The sequence below is a fragment of the Macaca mulatta genome, chromosome 7, assembly GCF_049350105.2.
Source record: "Macaca mulatta isolate MMU2019108-1 chromosome 7, T2T-MMU8v2.0, whole genome shotgun sequence".
Classification (NCBI taxonomy): domain Eukaryota; kingdom Metazoa; phylum Chordata; class Mammalia; order Primates; family Cercopithecidae; genus Macaca; species Macaca mulatta.
Window position 1 is genome coordinate 96,372,811 of NC_133412.1, and position 23,594 is coordinate 96,396,404.

The 23,594-nt window shown below is 46.4% G+C and overlaps 2 protein-coding genes and 1 long non-coding RNA gene across 4 annotated transcripts in view; 1 reads left to right on the plus strand and 2 right to left on the minus strand.

Annotated features, from left to right (window-relative positions):
* Positions 1 to 9,794, plus strand: part of RNF212B (ring finger protein 212B) — a 100,343-nt gene extending 90,549 nt beyond the window's left edge. Inside the window, exons 16-17 of the transcript XR_013396106.1 lie at positions 5,956 to 6,002; positions 9,176 to 9,794. The gene's annotated coding sequence lies outside the window, so the exon portion shown is untranslated. The remainder of the gene's footprint in view (positions 1 to 5,955; positions 6,003 to 9,175) is intronic.
* HOMEZ (homeobox and leucine zipper encoding) lies at positions 399 to 13,169 on the minus strand. 2 transcript variants are annotated; one of them, XM_001102279.5, is made up of 2 exons: positions 12,949 to 13,169; positions 399 to 3,528 (listed from the first exon to the last, which is right to left on the minus strand). In XM_001102279.5, exons 1-2 carry the CDS (start codon positions 12,986 to 12,988, stop codon positions 1,919 to 1,921), a joined length of 1,650 nt encoding a protein of 549 aa, XP_001102279.2. In that variant the 5' UTR covers positions 12,989 to 13,169; the 3' UTR covers positions 399 to 1,918. The 2 variants fall into 2 exon arrangements, with proteins under 2 accessions (XP_001102279.2, XP_014998882.1); XM_015143396.3 differs by having other exon boundaries at positions 12,781 to 13,169.
* LOC144330177 (uncharacterized) lies at positions 5,929 to 12,652 on the minus strand. Its single transcript, XR_013396120.1, has 2 exons — positions 10,843 to 12,652; positions 5,929 to 7,634 (listed from the first exon to the last, which is right to left on the minus strand). It is a non-coding gene; the product is annotated as an uncharacterized LOC144330177 (long non-coding RNA).
* Positions 13,170 to 23,594: the final 10,425 nt, after the last annotated feature.

Consider the following 23,594-nt stretch of genomic DNA (forward strand, 5'->3'; position numbering starts at 1 on the left):
AATAAATTAGCTCTTGGGAATGACCTTGTATCTGAATTAGGAGCCCTATACCCTTTCTGGTACTCTGAATTTATTTTAAAGGCATTTCTAGACACCTTCTCTTTTAGGCAAGAGCCTGTCCTGTAGCAAATGGAGTTACCTCCAAGATTGTTGTATCTCTGTTACTCCTGAAGCCTCAGAAATTTCAGTCATTATCATTTGATGGCTGAGAAACAACCTGGCTGGTGACAGATGCTGAACTACTTCCTTTTAAAGTTTTTATTCTTCTTTTAATTTACCTCAATAAGTCCTGCCCTTCAAAACAATAAATTAAAAGTATGCTGAGTTAGAATGTTAATGGATTTGGTTCCATTAATCCCTAAACCATAGGAGTGGCAAAGTGGATGAGAGAGAAACAATTTTATTTTTGGCCTTTTTATTATTGTTCTAGCATTCTAGGGCTTCCACTCTTTTATTTTTAGATGGTTAACTCATTGATGATACCTATTTGCCATATAGCTGATCCCAACTGATGAAAACCATTCTAAAACATCAATAATTAATTCACTTAAAGACGATGGTCCCTCTGTCCCTAAGACAGATCCTATAAAGAGAGGGAAAAAGTCTCTTTTTCAGAAACAAATTGACAGCAAAAAGATGAAAATTTAGTCTCTGTCAAGTTGGACAGGAGGTAGTTATCAGGTTTGTAAAACCAAACCTGGAACCTACCTCCACTGTCCTTCAACAAGGGGAAACTATTCCCTCTTTCACCCCTTTGTAACACAGTTCTACTTTTTAAAACGACATCTTCCCTAATTACCACCTCCAATAAATATCCATTCTAAATTATTCTCTACCCAATTATTAAAGTTTTTCACAAGCTCGGTGGGGGAAGATTTACCCTGAGACAAACAGTGAACAGAGTGAGGATTTTGGAAAGACAGAAAAAACTACAAAGCAAAGTGGTCCCAGCATAAGAACTGAAAATAGCGGGGTACAGTGGCTCACGCCTGTAATCCCAGCACTTTGGGAGACTGAGGAGGGCAGATCACGAGGTCAGGAGATCAAGACCATCCTGGCTAACACGGTGAAACCCCATCTCTACTAAAAATGTAAAAAAATTAGCCGGGCATGGTGGTGGGCGCCAGCTACTTGGGAGGCTGAGGCAGGAGAATGGCATGAACCCGGGAGGCAGAGCTTGCAGTAAGCTGAGATTGCGTCACTGCACTCCAGCCTGGGTGACAGAGCAAGACTCCATCTCAAAAAAAAAAAAAAAAAAAAAAAAAACCCCGAAAATATTCTGCCACCTGTGATTTAGTCATGAAGCAGGTGAAACAGTCAAGTTGGTATGAGGAAAAGGAAATATTAATATTTGTGATGAGATTGGGACTTACTGAGAATCTTGGTTGTCTAGGAAATGATCAGTTATTAAGAAAAAAAGTAAGAGTCAGTTGCATCATGCACAGACTTGTGCTCAGAAACGGGGTGCAAGGCAGCCTTATATTCCAGGTAAGATGGTGGGATTGGGGATGCACTGGAATCATCAATCAAATCAGAATCCTTTACTCCTCCTTTCCAATCCTCCTGGAGTGGTGGAGCCAATGTCTGGCCTCTCTATAGTACACTAAGGGAAAAGAACAGCAGACACGAGGTGAGCAAGAGCAGTTTGCCAGCCCATGGTTTCCCCAGATCCTTAGCACTCTCTACACTAAGGTTAGAGCTCTGGATTTCTGCTCATCCAATCCCAGCCTTACTTAGTGCCCTATGGTCATTCTCCCTGGTCCACCCTCACTATATTCCCCTGCCACCCACCCTGAAGAACACAAAGCTTTTTAGTTCTCTGCCACAAGGTAATTTTAAAAATGTGGTTTCTTTGTTTAAACAGTTACTAAGTTGTTTCATCTTTTCATAACAGACCTCCCCTCCCCCAGCTCCCCACTCAGTCTTGTATGATCACATCATCATCATCATCATCATCTTCCTCCTCCTCCTCTTCTTCCTCATCACCTTCTAGCAGTTCTTCCTCCTCCTCTTCCTCTTCTTCATCTAGACAAACTACCACCTCAGCTGGCTGAGGTAATCGAGAGTCAAACCAATCCAGTACCTGCTGGGTGCTAAGCCTTGATGCCTGACTCAATTGAGGGATATCAGTTTCCCGTAGCTGTTGGTGGGCTGCCCAGTACCTCTCCAAGGGTTGTATATCCGGTGGGGGTGGAGGGATCGGCAGAGGTGATGTCTCAGCCCTTTCATTCAAGGAGCGGGTTGATGGTGGTGGTGTAGGAATTGCTAGGTCTTGGAAACTAGGGGCACCAGGTACTGCGTTGTCCCGAAACCATTTTAGTTGCCCATGCTTCAAGGCATAACGTGTGTCACCAAACCACTGAATGATCTCAGGCCGAGGTAAACCAGTGATCTGTTCTAACTTTTGGTAATCCTCACGCCGTGCCCATTGGCACTGTAGAAAAAAGGATTTGAGGATAGCCAGCTGCTCTTTGGTTTTGCGCTTGGTCTTTCGCTGGCGTTGCATATCTGGGGAAAGGTACTCTGTGGGGCCAACCCTACCTGGTACTGAATTATGCCGTAGCCCTTGGGGCCAGGCTGGTTCCAGATGTGGGGGTAATGCCTGTTCACTGGGTGACACTGACTGTGGGATACAGCCTAATGGCTGGAGGGGTTTAGAGGTGGCAGTAGCTCCATTAGCCAGTACCTGGAAAGAAGAAGAGGAGGTAGAGGAAGAAGAGGGAGTAACACTAGATGCTGACTCCTCCTTACAACTACTGGCAATTAATGCAATTGGTGGGGGTTTATCCCGAGCTTGTGGTGGGGGGACAGTTGTGGAGTGGTTCCAGGAAGCAGTTCCTATGCCATGTGATTGGTTGGGACCCCTGCCTGCCTGCTCCTTTGAGAAGCCACTGCTTTGACGATGTTGCCAAAAATCTGATTGGTGGGGGAATGCTCCACTGCCAGGTGTCATCAGGGACTCCTTTAATTTCTGGTGACTCTGTGGCAGTGGTGGCATCTGAGAGGACTCCTCAGGCTCTACCTTCAATCCTTTCGTCTGGGTGGGCTTGCTAAGAGACGGAGGACCTATTCCAATACCAACTTGTTCTGGAGCTGGCATTGGAGGAGGAGGCACCTCCTCTGGGGGCCGTCCTGCATGATGAGTAAAAGAGAGAAGGGATTTGAAATGGAGTTGGTCCCGACGGTAGACTACTCGGGCTCGAGTTTCTTCTATTTCTTCAGATGACCAGCTAATACCACAGCGGAGGCGCTGGGCCATAAACCAAGTCTTGACTTTCTCCATCTGCAACCCATAACGTAGGCAGAGAAGGGCAATGTCTGCTAGGCTGGGATAGGGAAAGTAGCTGAAGGTTTTTAGCAGGTGTTCATTGCTGTCTAGCTCACTGGTCTGGGCTGCTTGGGTCCACACAAGCTGTAGCTCCTCAGAGATTGGAGGGAGGCAGATGAGCCCCGCTGGTGAACTACTGAGACCGCTGGCCTCTTTATTAGGAGGCATGGTGCTTTCTGATTTGTGCCCTTCAGAGATAGCTGTAATAAGAAAAGAAACAGCTCAATCACTGGGTCTCCTCTTCTGACACATTGCTCAATTTCTACCAAACTAACTGCTGGACACCAAAACAATTAAGTTTCTATTTGCATCATGTTGTATTGCTTTTTAAGTGCTTCAACAGTTTCTTATTTAATTTTCATAAACAAGTCATCAGACCCTGCTTTAATTCTGATTTTCTGTGGACTAAAGTCCATAGATGTTAAATTACCCCAAGTCACATGACTGGTGAGTGTTGTTCCAAGAAAAAAATCTGTCTTTAAAGCCAGTCATGGTGGCTCATACCTGTAATCCCAGCACTTCAGGAGGCCTAGGTGAGAGGGATTGCTTGAGCCCAGGGGTTTGATACCAGCTTGGGCAACATGGTGAGACTACAAAAAATTTAAAAATCAGCTGGGCATGGTGGTTCGTGCCTGTAGTCCCAACAACTTGGGAGGCTGAGGCAGGAGGACTGCTTGAGCCTGGGAGGTCGAGGCTGCAGTGAGCTATGCTTGCACCACTGCACTCCAGCCTGGGTGATAGAGTGAGACCCTATCTAAAACAAACAAAAAAAGGCCGGGTACGGTGGCTTATGCCTGTAATCCCAGCACTTTGGGAGGCCAAGGCGGGAGGATCACAAGGTCAGGAGATCGAGACCATCCTGCCCAACATGGTGAAACCCCGTCTCTACTAAAAATACAAAAATTAGCTGGGCATGGCGGTGAGTGCCTGTAATCCCAGCTACTCAGGAGGCTGAGGCAGGAGAATCATCTGAATCCAGGAGGCGGAGGTTGCAGTAAGCCGAGATCAGTGCCATTGCACTCCAGCCTGGGTCACAGGGTAAGACTCCGTCTCAAAAAAAAAAAAAAAAAAAAAAAAATCTGTCTTTAGAGGTTAAGAAGGAAAACTGATCCTGATACAGTTTTTTTTAGTGTGTGTGTGTGTGTGTGTTTGTGTGTGTGTGTGTGTGTGTGTGTGTTTGAGACTGAGTCTCGCTCTGTTGCCAGGCTGGAGTGCAGTGGCACGATCTTGGCTCACTGCAACCTCCACTCCCGGGTTCAAGCAATTCTCTGCCTCAGCCTTCCGAGTAGCTGGGATTACAGGTGCCCACCACCACGCCTGGCTACTTTTTGTATTTTTAGTAGAGATGGGGTTTCACCATCTTGGCCAGGCTGGTCTTGAACTCCTGACCTCGTGATCCACCTGCCTCTGGCCTCCCAAAGTGCTAGGATTACAGGTATGAGTCACCACAGCCAGCTGGTGGGGTTTTGTTTTTTTTTTAAGAGATAATATTGCTCTGTCACCCAGGCCACCCAGGCTGGAGTGCAGTGGCACCATCATAGCTCTGATACAGCCTTCATCTTTCCTATTCAAACCCACTTCTAGAAGCTATCCACCAACTCTCACCTTCTAAATTCATGGAACAAGAATCACACAGTGAAGACTCAACCACAAAAACAAGAGGAGCAATAATTTCAACTTGTTTGTGTGTGTGTGTACATTTTTGTTTTTGTTTTTTCAAGAGACAGGGTCTCACTCTGTTGCATAGGCTGGAGTGTGGTGGCGTGATCATGGCTCATTGCAGCTTTGAACTCTTAGGCTCAAGCAATCCTCCCACCTCAGCCTCCCAAGTAGCTAGGACTACAGGTATATGCAGCCATATCTGGCTAATCTTAAAATTTTTTGTAGACAGGGTCTCACTATGTTGCCTAGGCTGGTCTCAAACTCCTAGCCTCAAGTGATCCTCCCACCTCAGCCTCCCAAAGTGCTGAGATTACTGGAGTGAGCCACTGCACCTGGCCCTGAGAACTGTTTTTTTTTTTGTTTTATTTTGTTTTGTTTTTTTGAGCAGGGAGGGTCTCGCTCTGTTGCCTAGACTGGAGTGCAGTGACATGATCTCAGCTCACTGCAGCCTCTGCCTCCTGGGTTCAAGTGATTCTTGTGCCTCAACTTCCCGAGTAGCTGGGACTACAGGTGTGCGCCACCATGCCCTATTACATTTTGTATTTTTAGTAGAGATGAGGTTTCACCATGTTAACCAGGATGGTCTCGAACTCCTGACCTCAAGTGATCCACTGGCCTCAGCCTCCCAAAGTGCTGGGATTACAGGCCTGAGCCACGGCCCCTGGCCAGAACTGTTAATAACTTTTTTTTTTTTTTTTTTTTTTTGAGACAGAGTCTTTTGTCACCCAGGCTGGTGTGCAGTGGCGCGATCTTGGCTCATTGCAACCTCCACCTCCTGAGTTCAAGCAATTCTCCTGCCTCAGCCTCCCAAGTAGCTGGAATTACAAGCGTGCACCATGATGCCCAGCTAATTTTTGTATTTTTAGTAGAGACGAGGTTTCACTATTGTTATAAATAAGGTTTCGGTGCCACAAAAGAAATAGCAATCGAATATAAAATTTTCTTTTTTTTTTTCTTCTCAGCAGGGCAATTTACTTCTATAGAAGGGTGCGCCCTCACAGATGGAGTAATGGTGAGCACACACCTGGACAAGGGAGGAGAAGGGGTTCTTACCCCTGACACATGTGGCCCCTGCTGCTGTCATTCCCCTATTGGCTAGGGTTAGACCGCACAGACTAAACTAATTCCGATTGGCTAATTTAAAGAGAGTGACCGGGTGAGTGGTTTGGTTATGGCAGAGCAGGAAATCGGAATGAGTCAGGGTGGAGAATGAGTCAGGGTGGAGAATGAGTCAGGGTGGAGCAGGTAATCGGAATGAGGCAGGGTGGAGCAGGTAATCAGAATGAGTCAGGATGGGGCAGGTAATCGGAATGAGTCAGGGTGGAGCAGGTAATCGGAATGAGTCAGGGTGGAGCAGGTAATCGAAATGAGTTAGGGTGGAGCAGGCAATCAGAATGGGTCAGGGTGGAACAGGTGATCGAAAAAGGTTGCTTTACAAGGAAGTTAAGTTTAAAAGTAGAAGGCAGAGAATTGAACATACTGATATATTGATTCTTTGAAGAGAAATTTAGAACTCCTATCTAATGCTCTGTTGGCCAGGCTGGTCTCGAACTCCTGACCTCAGGTGATTCACCTGCCTTGGCCTCCTAAAGTGCTGGGATTACAGGCATGAGCCACCGCGCCCAGCCACTATTTTTTTTTTTTAGAGACAAGGTCTCGTTATGTTGCCCAGGCTGGTGTGCTATGCATAGGTGCAATGATAATGCACTATAGCCTCGAATTCCTGGGATCAAGTGACCCTCCTGCCTCAGCCTCCTGAGTAGTTGGAGCTACAGGTGCACACTATTGTCCCTGGCTTGTTACTAACTCTTTGGCTGCTAACAATTTATAATTATATTTAGAATGTGGAGCAATAGATTGGGAATACAACTGATGAATATCTGGAAGGTAGGACAGCACTGTCCTCTGCCCAGCCCCCCTTTTTTCTTTCCCTTCTTGGTGGTGGAGTGTTGGGGGAAGGTGATTGACAGTACCTTTAAGCCCTAAGCCCAAGTCTCATAGCTTTATTTTTTCCATCTCTTGGTTGGATGAGAGATGTGGGTCAGAGATCTGGGATAAATGAGGCTCACTCCCCTACCCCTTTATATCATGTGAAAATGGAGAGGGGAATGTTTCCTCCTCCAAGTCAGCCTTGGAACAAAGGTTATCCCCTCCCCCAGCCTTTGTCTCTTCCAACAGCTCAGCTTCTCCCCAGGGAGCCCAGAGAGCTCCCTCAGTCACTAACAGCCCCCTCTACACAGGGCAGAAGGTCTCCTGTGCTTATCTTTTCAGCCCAGCTTTCTCCTCAAGACCAGGTGGATAGGCTCATTATAAATTGTAAGCAGCTCCTGCAAGCTACCCAGCAGCACACTGCTCCCAGGGTTATGGGTATGGGGACTGCAGGGATAGCCCTTGACTGTGCTTCTTTCCTGAAATAACTGCTCAGTTATTTCCCAGAATATTCTGTTGACAATTTTTAACTCAGCTTCCTGCGTGGGCACTAGAGACCCTTTAACACATCCATCACCCTTTACTCTTAGGGGAATCCCATCTGTTTTTATTTTATTTTATTTGGAGACGGAGTCTTGCTCTGTCACCAGGCTGGAATGCAGTGGCACGATCTCGGCTCACTGCAACCTCCGCCTCCCGGGTTCAAGTGATTCTCCTGCCTCAGCCTCCTGAGTAGCTGGGACTACAGGCACGTGCCACCACGCCCAGCTAATTTTTTGTATTTTAGTAGAGACAGGGTTTCACCATGTTGGCCAGGATGGTCTCGATCTCCTGACCTCGTGATCTGCCTGCCTCAGCCTCCCAAAGTGCTGGGATTTCAAGCATGAAACACTGGGCCCAGCCTTCCATCTGTGTTTTTAAGTATTACTCCTGATCTGCTAAGGATAGGACAGGATTCCTATGTAAATGCTACATGATGAATTGCAAAAATAAACCTCAAGTCCATAAATTTAGAGCAATGTGGTAGCAAGGATTGTACACCATGATTTTTTAAATTCAGGAACATTTTAATACATGTCACCATTTCCTTTTAACAAGCAAATCTAACCAACTGAGGCCATGCAGACCCTGAAAGCAATACTGCTTGAAGAGCCCCTTAAGAGGGTCAATGGAGGCAGCATGGCATGACGGGTAGAAATATAAATTCTTCGATAAGGCCAGCCTCTAAGTTTGAATCCCGGTTCTGCCACTTATCAGCTATGTGATCTCAGGCAAGTTACTTAACTTACATGAGCCTGGTTTCCTCCTATGTAACAAAGTAACAGTGCAGAGAGTACGCAATAGTACTATGTGCTAGGTGTTATGCATAGGCAGGGCATAGAGCAACTGTTAGGGGATGGATGTCCAGGGTGAGACAAATTGATGTAACTACACTTTCTAGAATGCTGCTTGTCCTTGGGCAGTTATTTAACTCCTCTAAGCCTTAGTTTCTCATCAGAAAAAAAAGCACCTTGGGCCAAGTGCAGTGGCTCACGCCTGTAATATCACCACCTTGGGAGGCCAAGGTGGGCAGATGGTTTGAGCCCAGGAGTTTGAGACCAGCCTGGGCAACATGGTGAAACTGTCTCTACAAATAATAATAATAATAATAATACAAAATATTAGCTGGGCATGGTGGTGCAACTGTAGTCCTAGCTACTCGGGAGGCTGAGGTGGGAGGATTGCTTGAGCCCGGGAGGTGGAGGTTGCAGTGAGCCAAGATTGTGCACTGCACCACAGTCTGGGTGACAGAAAGAGACCCTGTCTCAAAAAGAAAAAAAAAAGAGAAAAGCAAAAAAGCACCTACCCAGCAAGTTTATTACTAAATGAAAAAGTGCACTTGACATTGTAACTAGAACAAAGTAAGGGCTCAGTAAATAGCAGCTTTTATCATGACTTTAACTTCATGGAGGTGATTTTGATGTAAAGTAATGCTCCTCCTAGACAATGGGGTAACTGGGACAAAGACTGAATCATTTAAAAATCACTGTTTTCAATCTATTTTTGCAGAGCCCTAATTCTAGCTAGTGATGAGGAAACCAGTGTATCTATGATTCTATGCTTTTTATATTTTGGGGTTTAAATACAATTTCAGAATGTATTTATTGCTTAAAAAAATGTATGAAAACCACTGCTTTAGAATTGCTTCCATAATTTGGATCCTTTGTGATTGGTATGTCAGTTGCCTATGTGATAGTTCCACCTTTGCCCTTTCAGGTTCATCCAGGACACAGCTGGCCTGGGAGGCACTGCTTGCATGGCCAGGTGCTAAACTAGTATTTAGAAACTGTGGCCCACCGGGAACACCATCAAATCCAAGTTGGAGAATACTTTATGATGGTAACGCTTGACATCTACTTAACCTCATTTGCGTCCTATTATATAAAGACACAATAACACTTTAGAGATAAGGAAAATAAAGCATGAGGAACAAAGCAGTCCAGCGTGAGGATGATGAATACTGCCAGATGGGAATATAAGGCAGGCACATTTATAAGTATTAACAGTTGTAAGGAAGCATTTTACTTTCATTTATGTGGCTTGATGTCCTTCACATTCTCGGCATCAGCTTGATATTTCAGTGTAACATACAGTACTGAAAACAACATATTTGGTGTACTATACGCATCCAGTTGTCACTTACACAAAACACCAGTTATGGAACACTTCCTGAAACAGAATGGTGGCTTAAATCAAGGCACAGCTGTATAGCTGGTACTTCCCTGGAAGAATCTGGCTTTGAACTAAGAGAAAACTATAACCAGAATGGCTCATGAGAATTATAACAAGTAGGGCAGACCCTATAGTAATCAAAATCATAATAAAGACACTATAGTATCTTGTGTTCTTGTGTGTCCATTTTGGATTAAGTAGAAAAAGAAGGGAATCAAAAGCTGAAGTGAGGAGTCCTAGCACAGAGGAGGTAGTGGTGAGTATCTATTCTGAACAACTTCTAAATTTGTATCCTTATTAAATATGCCAGATGTGTCCCACTGCTACTTAAAAATCACTAATAAAAATATATGGAGTCATGGCCAGGTTGCAGTGGCTCATGCCTATATTCCCAGCACTTTGGGAGGCAGGAGGATCACTTGAGCTCAGGAATTCAAGACCAGCCTGGGCAACATAGCAAGACCTCGTCTCTACAAATAAATATATAAATTTTAAAAATAAAAAAAAATTCTCAGCCGGGCATGGTGACTCATGCCTATAATCCTAGCACTTTGGGAGGCTGAGGCCGGCGGATCACGAGGTCAAGAGATCGAGACCATCCTGGCCAAACTGGTGAAACCCCGTCTCTACTAAAAATACAAAAATTAGCTGGGTGTGTTGGCATGTGCCTGTAGTACCAGCTACTCGGGAGGCTGAGGCAGGAGGATCACTTGAACTCAGGAGGCCGAGGTTGCAGTGAGCCAAGATTGTGTCACTGCACTCCAGCCTGGCGACAGTGAGACTCTGTCTCAAAAAAAAAAAAAATTCTCACTCTCTCTCTGAGTCAGTATAACACCCTTCTTTCCCCTTGGGCTTTCCATATCCCTGGACAGATGGCAAACAAGAATGGACTGTCTTAAACTTCCAGTTTCTGTGTTTACACAGTCCTAGGAAAAAGAGGACTCTAGAACTTTAGGTTTGAACCTAGGCCTATCGTTAAATTAGGAGACAGTTAAAGTGGGAGGCGAGGCTGGGTATAGTGACTCACGCCTATAATCCCAGCACTTTGGGAGGCCGAGGCGGGAGGATCACTTGAGGTCAGGAGTTCGAGACCAGCCTGGTCAACACGGTGAAACCCGTCTCTATTAAAAATACAAAAATTAGCCAGGCATGGTGGCATGCGCATGTAGTCCCAGCTACTGGGAAAGCTGAGGCAGGAGAATCGCTTGAACCTGGGAGGCAGAGGTTGCAGTGAGCCATGATCACACCACTGTACTCCAGCCTGGGGGACAGAGTGAGACTCTGTCTCAAAAAATAAAAAATAAAAATAAATAAAGTGGGAAATGAGATATGATCCTGCAGAGTTCCCTAAATCTTTATTTAGAGGCAGTCTGAAGTACTCCTGAAATGTGTTTGGGGATACAGTTTTAAGGGCCTTAAAGATGTATAGTGATATTCAGCTTATATGCTTCTTAACTTTTTAGTTCATGAACCTCTGAGAATCAGACAAAAGTTACAGACCCTCAGAAAGTTATGACCAACCTTCCCGAAATAAACATTCACACTTACACAGTAAACTCAGGGCCTTTAGTGACTGCCAAGAAGCCAGGTTAAGGATTACTGCCTTATATCCTTCCAACTTAACAAAGGCAATAGTGGTAATCACTTAAAGATGAACAGTTTGATGTGAACGAATGTAAAGAGTTGATGGAATACTCAGGAATTCAAGTGCGTTTAGAAGGGACAAGGTAATTGTGATATTAGTTGGAAAGAGTGGAAGGGAAGGATGCTCACCTGGGCCAGGAGCCTGGCTTAACTGACCCACTGGATTACATGACCAATACCATGGTGCACTGGAAACTAAAGGCCAGTAGGCTACTACTAGTGCGCCAAAATCATCTGCTTCATTCAGTTGTCCTGTGTGCTGGGGCCAGTTTTGTGTGATTACAAACCTGCTTATGTCCACACTTTTTCAGTGTCTGTATAATAATGTAATTAAACCTCATGTAAACCTATGAAAAATCACTGCATTGAAAACTGTTCCTTCAGGAATACTGATTTTTAAAAAATTGGTCCTATGAAAACTAAGTCAAATGTTTTGGAGAGACATAACGCAAAGAAGAGTATGCATTTTAAAAATTGTTGAGTTGGGAGTGAGCAAGACAACTGTAAAAGATTGAGGGGTGGGACTTAATCTCAAAAGTACTCTGCACTCAAAAGCGTCTGAATTCTTAACTTCACTTTAAATAAAGCAAAACGGGAAATCAAAGATGATGAAAGTGCCTGAGTGGCTCTCATCTCAGACTGCACTGTAGAATTACCTGGGAAGCTTAAAAACCAGGCCACTCTCCTCCCCATTCAGATTCAATAGTCTGTACTGGGGTCCAGGCATCCACAGTTTTTTAAAAAGTTCTCAGGGTACAGCCAGGTTTGAGACTCCCTGTGTAGTTAACACTGGAAAGAGAATTGGGAACTCCGAACAGCAGTCTTAGACACAAGAACAGTCTCACCACTACATCAAAAGATTGGTGAAATGGACATACTTTTAATTATAATGTTCAAGATATGTATGCATTATCTTTAAAATTCCCAATCTGGTTTTTTCAATTACAACCATCTAACCTAATCATGTAATATAAAAGGGCTTCAAGTGTATGATGGGAAAGAGGCTCACATGACAAAAAAAAAAAAAATCTCCTGATCTGGGCCCACATTACCAAACAGGTCTCAGCTTGAGTCTTCTTTCACTTTAGGAGTCTCAGAATAGGACGCAACACTAGGAACCCCAGAGGACTCGGGTTCTCAGTTTCCTGGTTGGTTTTCTGAGTATGGCTGGGTACGGGAATCAGAGGGGCAGTTTCTTCTAAACCTTTCATTCCCAAAGGCCGCTGATCCCCCAGAAGCAAGGCCAGGTTCTGCACGTGTGTTGAGGTCGCCAGGAGGTAGCCATGGGGGTTGGGGGTTTGTGTGGCGTCGGGGGGGGCCTGGGAAGGAAATGTTTCTCCTATCCTCCATTTCACAGGCAGTCCAGAAGGCTCCGAACTGGGTCAGGGAACAAAAAGTTGTTGCACTTGGGACGATGAGCCCCATGAGGCAGGCGAATCTCAATCCTACTCTCGCCAAGGGCGCCCCAACCCAACCTTCTTGCCCTCCCCTACACAGACACTTACCCTCCCCTAGTTACAACAGGGAACCGAAAAGTCCAGAGGAGAAAAAAGAGAGAACCGAGCCACTTCGAACCTAGAATTCTCCCCCCACCAGCGCGGGGATGGGACTCCAGAGGTGGGAGACCGTACACGAGCTGGGAGGGGAAGTCCAAGGGGCTGGGGATCACTCACCGCGGTCCAGCCCGGGCGGCGGCTCCCAGCCTCGCACCATGGGCCGGGGGGAAGTGGGGGAGAGGGCAGGGGGCCTCCGAGTGGGAGTGGGGTTGCTGCCCGGTGCGGCCGCTCCGAGCCCACCCGAGCGATGGCCGAAACCGGGACTGCCCCCCCACACCGCCCCCGGGAGTGCGCCGGTCTACCCAGCCCTGCTCGAGCAAGTTGGAGGCGGGGCGGATGGGTGGGGTGGGCGTCCAGAGGCGGTGCCAAGGTGGCCCGAGTCCTGATTGGTGGGCGCAGGCGGGCGGGCACGGGCGAAGTGCACTGGGCTGGCCATTGGCTGCTTGGGTCTCGGCTGAAGTCGGCTATTGGCTGCGTGGGCCTCAGCTGGGGTCATCTATTGGATGCGTGGGGCAGGGAAGATGTCCCCTGGGGCCAAGCTGCGGTGCCTGGTACCTCCCCCTACCCTCGACCTATGGGCGCTGGACCTTTGGAGTACCCCGGGCCAGGATCCTTCCGAAATTCCCCAAGGAGGGACACTGCACTTTGCCGAACTGTCTGGACCGCCAACAACTCCCAATTTGTTTCCTTCTGAAGGAAGCCCTCCAGGAAGACCTTTTCAGTGCCCCCTCCCGAGCCATACACACGAGCTGCGCCTTTCCCAGCCGAGAGCCCAACCGCCACCAGCAGCGTCAGCAGTAACAAAGCGCCTAAAGCAACCGGGAACTTGTTCTCGAGATGGATCAGATGTCTTGCCACCCGGAAAGACGAGGACCTTAGGAGCCTGCGGGCGACTTAGGCCGTTCCCTGGGTCAAACTGGCACCAGACCGATGTTCCCAAAGATGAAGTGCTGGAGCAGTCACCTCACTGGGACCTACCAGACCCTCCGGCTCCCCTCCTTGCCCTAGAAAAGAGGACCCGGAGTTCTGCATAGTATTTGTTTTTCACTAGCTAGAAAGGGATGAAGACTGAGGTGGGAGAATAACTTGATTCCAAGAGTTCGAGGCCAGTCTGGGCAACATAGTGAGACCTTGCCTCAAAAAAAATTTTTTTTAACTTACAAAAAGAAAGGGATGACAATAAAACGGACTTCACCAAAGCAGTATCCCACACAGTATGAAGTTATAGGCCAAAATTTGTATTTTAGGATTCCCCATCTTCTGTGAGACAAAGTAACAAATGTAAGAAGCCAGACTTGCTCAATTCTGCTTGGCAACATAATTTCACAAAGCCTCTGACTCTGAAGTCTCTGGGAAGACCCTTTGAAGACAAAAGAGGATAGGGCACACAGTCAACCATGTCTCTTGCCTGAGTCACTATATTCCCTAAAAGATAAACGGGCTGGGAGCGGTGGCTCACAAACCTAATCCCAATGCTTTGGGAGGTCAAAGAGGGAGGATTGCTTGAGGCCAGGATCCAAGACCAGCGAGGCAACATAGCGAGTCCCTGTCTCTGCAGAAAAATTTAAAAATTAGCTGGACTTGGTGGCGTGCACTTGTAGTCCCAGCTACTCAGGAGGCTGAAGCAGGAGGATCGTTTGAGCCCAGGAGTTGTAGGCTGTAGTGAGCTATGATTGCACCACTGCACTGCAGCCTAGGCAACAGAGTGACACCCTGTCTCTAAAAATTCATAATAATAATAATAATAAAAGATAAATGACCCTAGTCCTTGCCTTTTCTTGCACATAAGATGATGTCTAACGGGGTTAAGGATGTTGCCTCTATAATCTATAACCAAATGTACTCTTACACCCAAACTTTTATGTTATTCTGCTTTAATGTAACTTGTGAGCAAATTTGAGGTAACTGCTGAGCACATACTGAACCCCCCCACTACCTGTATGTAAGCTGTAGATTAAAATAGCGTCAGAGCAGTCTGAACCTTTCTATTTAAAAAAAATAGAAGTGAGACTGGGTTTCACTCTGTCGTCCAGGCTGGAGTGCAGTGGTGCGATCTTCACTCATGGTGGCCTTGACCTCCCAGGCTGCAGCAATCCTCCTGCCTCAGCCTCCTTAGTAGCTGGGACTACAGGCATGCGCTGCCATGACTGCCAAATTTTTGTATTTTTTTGTAGAGATGGGGTTTTGTCATGTTGGCCAGGTTGGTCTCAAACTCTCGGGCTCAAGCAGTCCACCGATCTCTGCCTCCCAAAGTGCTGAGATTACAGGCATGAGCCACCACGCCCGACTGAACCTTTCTAAAGGGCTGCTTGCTTTTGGTCTATAGACCCGAGTCTATAATCCTCAGTAAGATTTCTGATTACAACTTTTCTCTAGTAAACATGCCTAAAACTTGGAAACAATCTTTTCTGAAGTGACTCTTCTGTTCTCATGTTGGTCTTTGAAAAAGTCTCTTCTTGCCTACTTAGGTAATGTAACACTGTATATATAATACAAAACATTTTCAGACTTTGTCCTGTATTCCCAGACCTCACCACTCCGCCTCCTGACATACCTCCAAGAAGCCATCATAATGTATTCTTCATTGCTGCATTCTAAGGTACAGAGCTATTTTAAGGTGGCCAGGCATCATATATCTCCTGCGGAATTGAGCTCTATTTTCTGTTGCTGTCCCTGTATTTGCCCCTGCCTCCTCTCCTCCCTCATTTCACTTAGTAATAATCTCAACCTAATAGCCAGTCCCACATCCTTCAAACTGATATCTGGCAAAAAACATCATGGGGTAAACAATGGAAAGACATATAAATCAGCTTTAAGGTTAGACACTTTCGATCCTTTAGGGTTTGAAGCAAGGCTGGTGACATATACAAACCTTTTCATAAATCATGATTATCCGCAATGCCTTATTGGTTTGTATGTAATGAAGGGAAAAGTGAAACATTTTAGGCAGCAGTAGCAATTCTGTTACCTGTGGAGAGGTCATTCCCTTATAATCCAAACAATGAATGAGACTGCATTGACTGAGAGGAATTCATGCATGTTTGACTAGAAAGCCAGGTAAGAACTGTCAGTGGGAACCAAAAACCTGACCCTGGAGGGTTCAATGAGTCACTCTGGATGTCACTAATCATGGACTTGGAATTACAAAAGGTGAATGGCCCAGTTACCTTTCTTGTCTCAGAAAGATACTGCCAAGAATCAGGAGTGGGGGACAGAATTGAAGACAGATTTAGGAATAAGGGGAATCCAAGGCAGGGAAAAGAAACTTTCCTGCCTCAGTTCTAAATGCAGGCTGAAGCCTCCTCCTCCTATGTGGGCTTCTCCCTATAGCTTTGGATGGAATGGACTGGGCTGGGGAAGTGAAGGGAAGGGAGATGTCCAGGCTGACAAGGGTCCCACCTTTAGTAACACAATAACCTCCCCCAGCTCTTCCAGGGATCACTGCTAAAGAATGGGGACTCATCTCATCCTCACTGTAGATATGTTGATGCTCCATCTCTAGTGAAAGCTTTCTTTCCCTTTGCATGAGTGAGACATTAGCAGAGCTGACCCTCCGGAGCCATGTTTTACTCTATAGCAAGCTTGTTCAACATGTGGCCCAGGACAGCTCAGCTTTGAATGCGGCCCAACACAAATTCATATACTTTCTTAAAACATTTTGAGACTTTTTTGTGTGATTTTGCTGTTGTTATTGTTGTTCATCAGCTATCATTAGTGTTAGTGTATTTTATGTGAGGTACAAGACAATTGTTCTTCCAATGTGGCCCCAGGGAAGCAAAAAAATTGGACACCCCATTCTATAGCTAAGGAATCTAAAGTTTCAGAGTCCTTCCCTGCACAGACTCACCCAAGGCATGGGAGGAGCCCCAGCAATGTGTTAACGCAATTGTAGGCTTTTGTAAAAGTTTGACAAAATATATTTAAATGGTAATTGGTTAAGATTGAGGTCTCCTAGATGACAGGTTGACGGGGGCAGCAAACCACCATGGCCCATGTATACCTATGTAACAGACCTGGACGTTCTGCACATGTAACCCAGAACTTAAAGAAAAATTTAAAAAAAGAGAAATTTTTGAATCTTAATTTTTATTCTGCAATATGGATGTAGAAGTCAGTAGAAAAACTCAGCATATTGATAATTTCACATTTCTTGACTAACCTCAAACTTAAATGAACTAAAGTTTACTTTTTTTTTTTTCCTCCTCTAGTTGCTTTCACACTTTTAAAGATAGTAACCAAATTATTCCTCTGAGACATTTCTGGTAAGATGTATATCTTTACTGTTGGATTGTTTAACAAACAATTAAGCCTAGAAGTTATTTGAGTACATACAGGTGTAAGAATGATACAATGGAATTTTGGGACTGGGGAGTTGGGGGGAAGAGCGGGAGGGGAGTGAGGGATAAAAGACTACACTTTGGTTGCAGTGGACACTGCTCAGGTGATGGGTGCACAAGAATCTCAGAAATCCCTACTAAAGAACTTATCCATGTAACCAAACACCACCTGTTCCCTAAAACCTATTGAAATAAAAAAATTTTAAAGGCAAAAAAGAAAAAAAAAGATTGAGGTATTTTTCATTTATGATTTCACCTCTATCACATGTCTCCTTTTGTCAGGTGGCAATGGAAAAGCCATGGACATTTTGGGATTGGCAATGGGAGTTGGGAATACAATTTTTTTTTTTTTTTTTTTTTGAGTCAGGGTCTCACTCTGTCCCCCAGGCCGAAGTGCGTTGGTTCAACCATGGCACACTGCAGCCTTGACCTCGCCAGGCTCACGTGATCCTCCCACTTCAGCTTTCCAAGTAGCTGGGACTACAGGCACACCGCCACAGCTGGCTAATTTTTTGTATTTTTTTGTTGCCCAGATGGGTCTCAAACTCCTGAGCTCAAGCAGTCTGCCCACCTTGGCTTCCCAAAGTGTTGGGATTACAGGCATGAGCCACTGTGCCGGATGGCAATACATTTAGTGTGGGTTTAGTAGGTATACTTAAGTGATTTGCAGTTACTTCTGTGACTAAATTATCCCCATGTAGTTATAATGTTATGAACTGAACTATATCCCCCCAAAAATTCATGTTAAAGTCTTAACCCCTAGTATTTCAGAATGTAACCGTGTTTGGAGATAAGATCTTTAAAGAGGTAACTGTGTTAAAATGAGGTCTTTAGGATCCGGGCGCAGTGGCTCACACCTGTAATCCCAGCACTATGGGAGGCCAAGGCGGGAGGATCACTTGAGCCCAGGAGTTTGAGACCAGCCTGAGCAACACAGCGAGACCCCGTCCCCTGTCTCTACAGAAAATAAAAAATTAGCCCAGTGTGATGATGTGTGCCTGTAGTCCCAGCTACTTGGGAGACTGAGGTGGGAGGATTGCTAGAGCCCAGGAGACTGAGGCTTCAGTGAAACATGATCGCACCACTGTTCTCCAATCTGAGTGACAGAGCGAGACCCCATCTCAAAATAAAATAATAAATGAGGTCTATAGGGTGGATTCTAATACAGTGTCACTGGTGTCCTTATGAGAGGAAATGTGGACACAGTTGTGTACACAGAGCAAAGAGCGTGTGAAGGCACAGGGAGAATATAGCCGTTTAGAAACCAAGGAGAGACCTCAGAACAAAGCAACTTCCCCAACACCTTGATCTTGAGCATCTGGCTTTCAGAACTGAGAAAATAAATTTGTTGTTCAAGTCACCCAATCTGTGCTATTTTGCTATGGCACCTCTAGTAAACTAATATGCATAGCTTCCAGAAATAATGTCACCAATTCGAATAGTATATGGCATTAGTTATTACAAATTTGAAACACTACGTTTGACAAAAATCCTAAAAAGTTGTGACATTATCACTTACAAGGTGTGAAGATAAAATTTTTGTAAATTATCAAGAATTTTTGCCGGGCGCGGTGGCTCAAGCCTGTAATCCCAGCACTTTGGGAGGCCGAGGCGGGCGGATCACGAGGTCAGGAGATCGAGACCATTTTGGCTGACACGGTGAAACCCCGTCTCTACTAAAAAATACAAAAAAAACTAGCCGGGCGAGGTGGCGGGCGCCTGTAGTCCCAGCTACTGGGGAGGCTGAGGCAGGAGAATTGCGTGAACCCGGGAGGCAGAGCCTGCAGTGAGCTGAGATCCGGCCACTGCACTCCAGCCTGGGCGGCAGAGCAAGACTCCTTCTCAAAAAAAAAAAAAAAAAAAAAAAGAATTTTTAAAATGTGGCCTGGTACGTGGCTCATATCTGTAATCCCAGCACTTGGGAGACTGAGGCGGAAGGATTACCCTGGGCAACACAGCGAGATCCTGTCTCTCTCTCTCTCTCAAAAAAAAAAAAAAGGCCGGTCGCAGTGGCTCATGCCTGTAATCCCAGCACTTTGGGAGGCCAAGGCGGGTGGATCACAAGGTCAGGAGATTGAGACCATCCTGGCTAACATGGTGAAACCCTGTCTCTACTAAAAATACAAAAAATTAGCTGGGCGTGGTGGTGGGCACCTGTAGTCCCAGCTACTCAGGAGGCTGAGGCAGGAGAATGGTGTGAACTCAGGAGGCGGAGCTTGGAGTGAGACAAGATTGCACCACTGCACTCCAGCCTGGGCGATGGTGCGAGACTCAGTATTAAAAAAAAAAAAAAAAAAAAAAAGCTGTGGTAGTGCATGCCTGCTGTCCCAGCTACTTGGGAGGCTGAGGTGGGAGACTCACTTGGGCCCAGGAGGTTGAGGCTGTAGTGAGCTGCACTCCAGCCTGGGTGACACACTGAGACCCTGGATTAAAAAAAAAAAAAAAAAAAAAGGTGGGGGATTTTTGAAATATGATCAATCTTTCTGGAAAACTGAATTACTTTTCTCTTTAGGAAAACGTATTTATCATATGAAAAGGCTATCAGAGCAGGCAGCTTAAAAAAACTGTAGACTAATATATAGGTTTGTCAGGTAGACAATTTTTGACAGCTTTTAAAAAAATTATTCGGCCGGGTGCGGTGGCTCAAGCCTGTAATCCCAGCACTTTGGGAGGCCGAGACGGGCGGATCACGAGGTCAGGAGATCGAGACCATCCTGGGTAACACAGTGAAACCCCGTCTCTACTAAAACTACAAAAACTTAGCCGGGCGAGGTGGCAGGCGCCTGTAGTCCCAGCTACTCGGGAGGCTGAGGCAGGAGAATGGCGTGAATCCGGGAGGCGGAGCTTGCAGTGAGCTGAGATCCGGCCACTGCACTCCAGCCTGGGTGACAGAACGAGACTCCGTCTCAAAAAAAAAAAAAAAAAAAATTATTCGTTGACAGCTTTTCTCATTCTAAAACAAATATTCACGTTTTTCCCCTAATCTTGTATTTATTTTTCTTAAAGGGGGCTCCAAAAGTTACACATTTCAGGCACCCAAAAACCTGGATCTACCCCTGGGACTAACCGAATGGATATGGGGAGTTTCTGGGCCATTTGGGGAAATCATACTCCAGTACCCTGGGCTCTGTCTCCTAAGAAATATCAGAGCTGGAGGGCTGATTAGTACGAACTGCAATGATTGAGGATTTCGGATAGACTTGGGATAGCAAAAGCTGCATTGAAGGTTAGTGGAGAAAAGAGTTCAGACACACCTAATCAAAAATGTGAGAAGTCTGCAATGAGGTTGGGGCCACAGAGACCCTGGACAATAAGCCATGGAGGGAACCCACTTACCTCTCCTGGGGTGTCTGCTCCTCATGCTGATTCTGCTTTTCAGCATATCTTGTTTCACTTACAACACTTACTGACCAGTAAGTGCTCTGTGCCGACATCACAACTTGGCCATTATGATGTAATGAGGAGGCATCTGTTATTCTCAGGGTAGGGCTTCCCTAGTAGGAACATTCTAATTACTTTGAGGGTAATTGGATTCTTTCATTATTCAAGTGATGTAGAAGTCAATCCTGTTAGAACTTAATCTTTTTCAAGGACCTCTTCCTTGTATAATGGATCACTCCATTCTGAATTAGGCAGACATCCTTGCTTTTCCTTTCCATATTTCTCCTCCTCCGCCTTGGGGGGTTGCATTTGGTAAGTGCTTTGCTCTTCCATCCAGCACTTAAGGAGTAGAATGTAGGCCGGGTGCGGGGGCTCAGGCCTGTAATCCCAGCACTTTGGGAGGCCGAGGGGGGCGGATCACGAGCTCAAGAGATAGAGACCATCCTGGCCAACAGGGTGAAAGCGTGTCTCTACTAAAAATACAAAAATTAGCTGGCCGTGGTAGTGCACGCCTGTAGTCCCAGCTACTCGAGAGGCTGAGGCAGGAGAATCGCTTGAACCCGGGAGACGGAGGTTGCAGTGAGCCGAGATTGCATCACTGCACTCTGGCCTAGCCACAGAGTAAGACTCTGTCTTAAAAAAAAAAAAAAAAAAAAGCCGGGCGCGGTGGCTCACGCCTGTAATCCCAGCACTTTGGGAGGCCGAGGCGGGCGGATCACAAGGTCAGGAGATGGATACCACGGTGAAACCCCGTCTCTACTAAAAAAATACAAAAAATTAGCCGGGCGCGGTGGCGGGCGCCTGTAGTCCCAGCTACTCAGGAGGCTGAGGCAGGAGAATGGCGTAAACCCAGGAGGCGGAGCTTGCAGTGAGCCGAGATCGCGCCACTGCACTCCAGCCTGGGCGACAGAGCGAGACTCCGTCTCAAAAAAACAAAACAAAACAAACAAAAACAAAACAAAACAAAAAGCAGCAGCAGAATGTAATTCAGATGGCCTCCTTAAGGAAGGATTCCCCCACCCAAGGAGAAACGCAGGGCTTTCCCCAAGCTCTTCCCTTTAACTCTTGGTTAAAGCAGTTGGTACTGGGTTCCAGAGAAGAGCTGGGCCTTGGTAAATTTCCCACTACCCAAAATGATGATAAGATCCCGTTGGGAGTGTCTTACGTCAGGCCTGCCTGAGTCCTCCAAAAATCCTTCCTCTCGGCGTTTGCATAGCCAGAGGGCACTCCAGTAGAAAGAGAATAGGACTTTTAGGAAATAAGGTAGCTCTCTAACCAGGGCCATTTCTAGCTCCCTGAGCTCTAGCTGAAGAAGGGGAGTAAGTAAGGAGGTCTCTCTCACAGTCTCACACAAAGCAGACTGCTCACAAATTGACGGGAGGTAAAGCACCCAGGAAGCAACTGGCTACAAAAGCTGCTCCAGCCGGGCGAGATGGCTCATGCCTGTAATTTCAGCACTTCAGGAGGCCGAGGCGGGCGGATCACGTGTGGCCTGGAGTTCGACACCAGCCTGCCCAACATGGCAGAACCCCGACTCTACTAAAAAAAATACAAAAACGGCCGGGAGCGGTGGCTCACGCTTGTAATCCCAGCACTTTGGGAGGCCGAGGCGGGCAGATCACGAGGTCAGGAGATCGAGACCATCCTGGCTAACACGGTGAAACCCCGTCTCTACTAAAAACATAAAAAATTAGCCGGGCGTGGTGGCGGGCGCCTGTAGTCCCAGCTACTCCGGAGGCTGAGGCAGAAGAATGGTGTGAATCCGGGAGGCCGAGCTTGCAGTGAGCCGAGATCGCGCCACTGCACTCCAGCCTGGGCAACAGAGCAGACTCCGTCTCAAACAAACAAACAAAAACTGGGCGTCCGGCGCAGGGGCTCACGCCTGTAATCTCAGCCCTTTGGGAGGCCGAGCGGGTGGATCATCTGAGGTCAGGAGTTCGAAACCAGCCTGGCCAACATGGTGAAACCCCCGTCTCCACTAAAAATATAAAAATTAGCCTGGCGTGGTGGCACGCACCTGTAATCCCAGCTACTCTGGAGGCTGAGGCAGGAGAATCGCTGGAACCCAGGAGGCGTAGGTTGCAGTGAGCTGAGATGGCGCCACTGCACTCCAGCCTGGGAGACAGAGCAAGACTCTGTCTCAAACAAACAAACAAATAAGCAACAACAACAAAAATTGGGCAGCCACAGTGGCTCACGCCTGTAATCCTAGCACTCTGGGAGGCCGAGGCGGGCAGATCACTTGAGGTCAGGAGTTCAAGACCAGTCTGTCCAACATAGTGAAGCCCCGTGTCTACTAAAAAAAAAAAAAAAAAAAAAAAAAAAAAAAATTAGCCGGGTGTGGCAGTGCGTGCCTGTAGTCCCAGATACTCGGGGACTGAGGCAAGGAGAATCGCTTGAACCTGGGGAGGCTGAGGTTGCAGTAAGCCGAGATCGTGCACTGCACTCCAGCCTGGGCGACAGCAAGACTCTGTCTCAGGAAAAAAACCCAAAAAACAACACACACACACTCCCCCCGACCTCCCACAAAAACTGCTCACAGGGTGCGCCCTCTACTGGAGGGTGAAGAAACCTCATCATTTCAGGCCTGGTACTGTGGTACTCCCTGAAATTAGACATTATCAGACATCTACTGAACTGATTCGCAAACCTCCCTTTCAGCATCTGGTGTGAGAAATTGCTCAGGACTTTAAAAGAGATTTGCCCTTCCAGAGTGCAGCTTAGTGGTGCTTTGCAGGAGGCAAGCAAAGCCTATCTGGTTGGCCTTTTGAAGACACCAACCTGTGTGTTGTCCATGCCACACGTGTAACACCTATGTCAAAAGACATCCAGTTAGCATGCTGCATGCGTGAAGAATGTACTTAAGAATCCATTATGATCGGGGAAATTTCATTCTCAAAAAAAAAAAAAAAAAGTCTCTGCTTCCTGTTATTGGCAGTTCTGAATGTTAGATTTTTTTCCCCCATGGGGTCAAAAGGTACCTAAGTATATGACTGTGAGCAGAATAGGAGACAGAAGTCAGGTATTGTCAGTTTTTCAATTTTC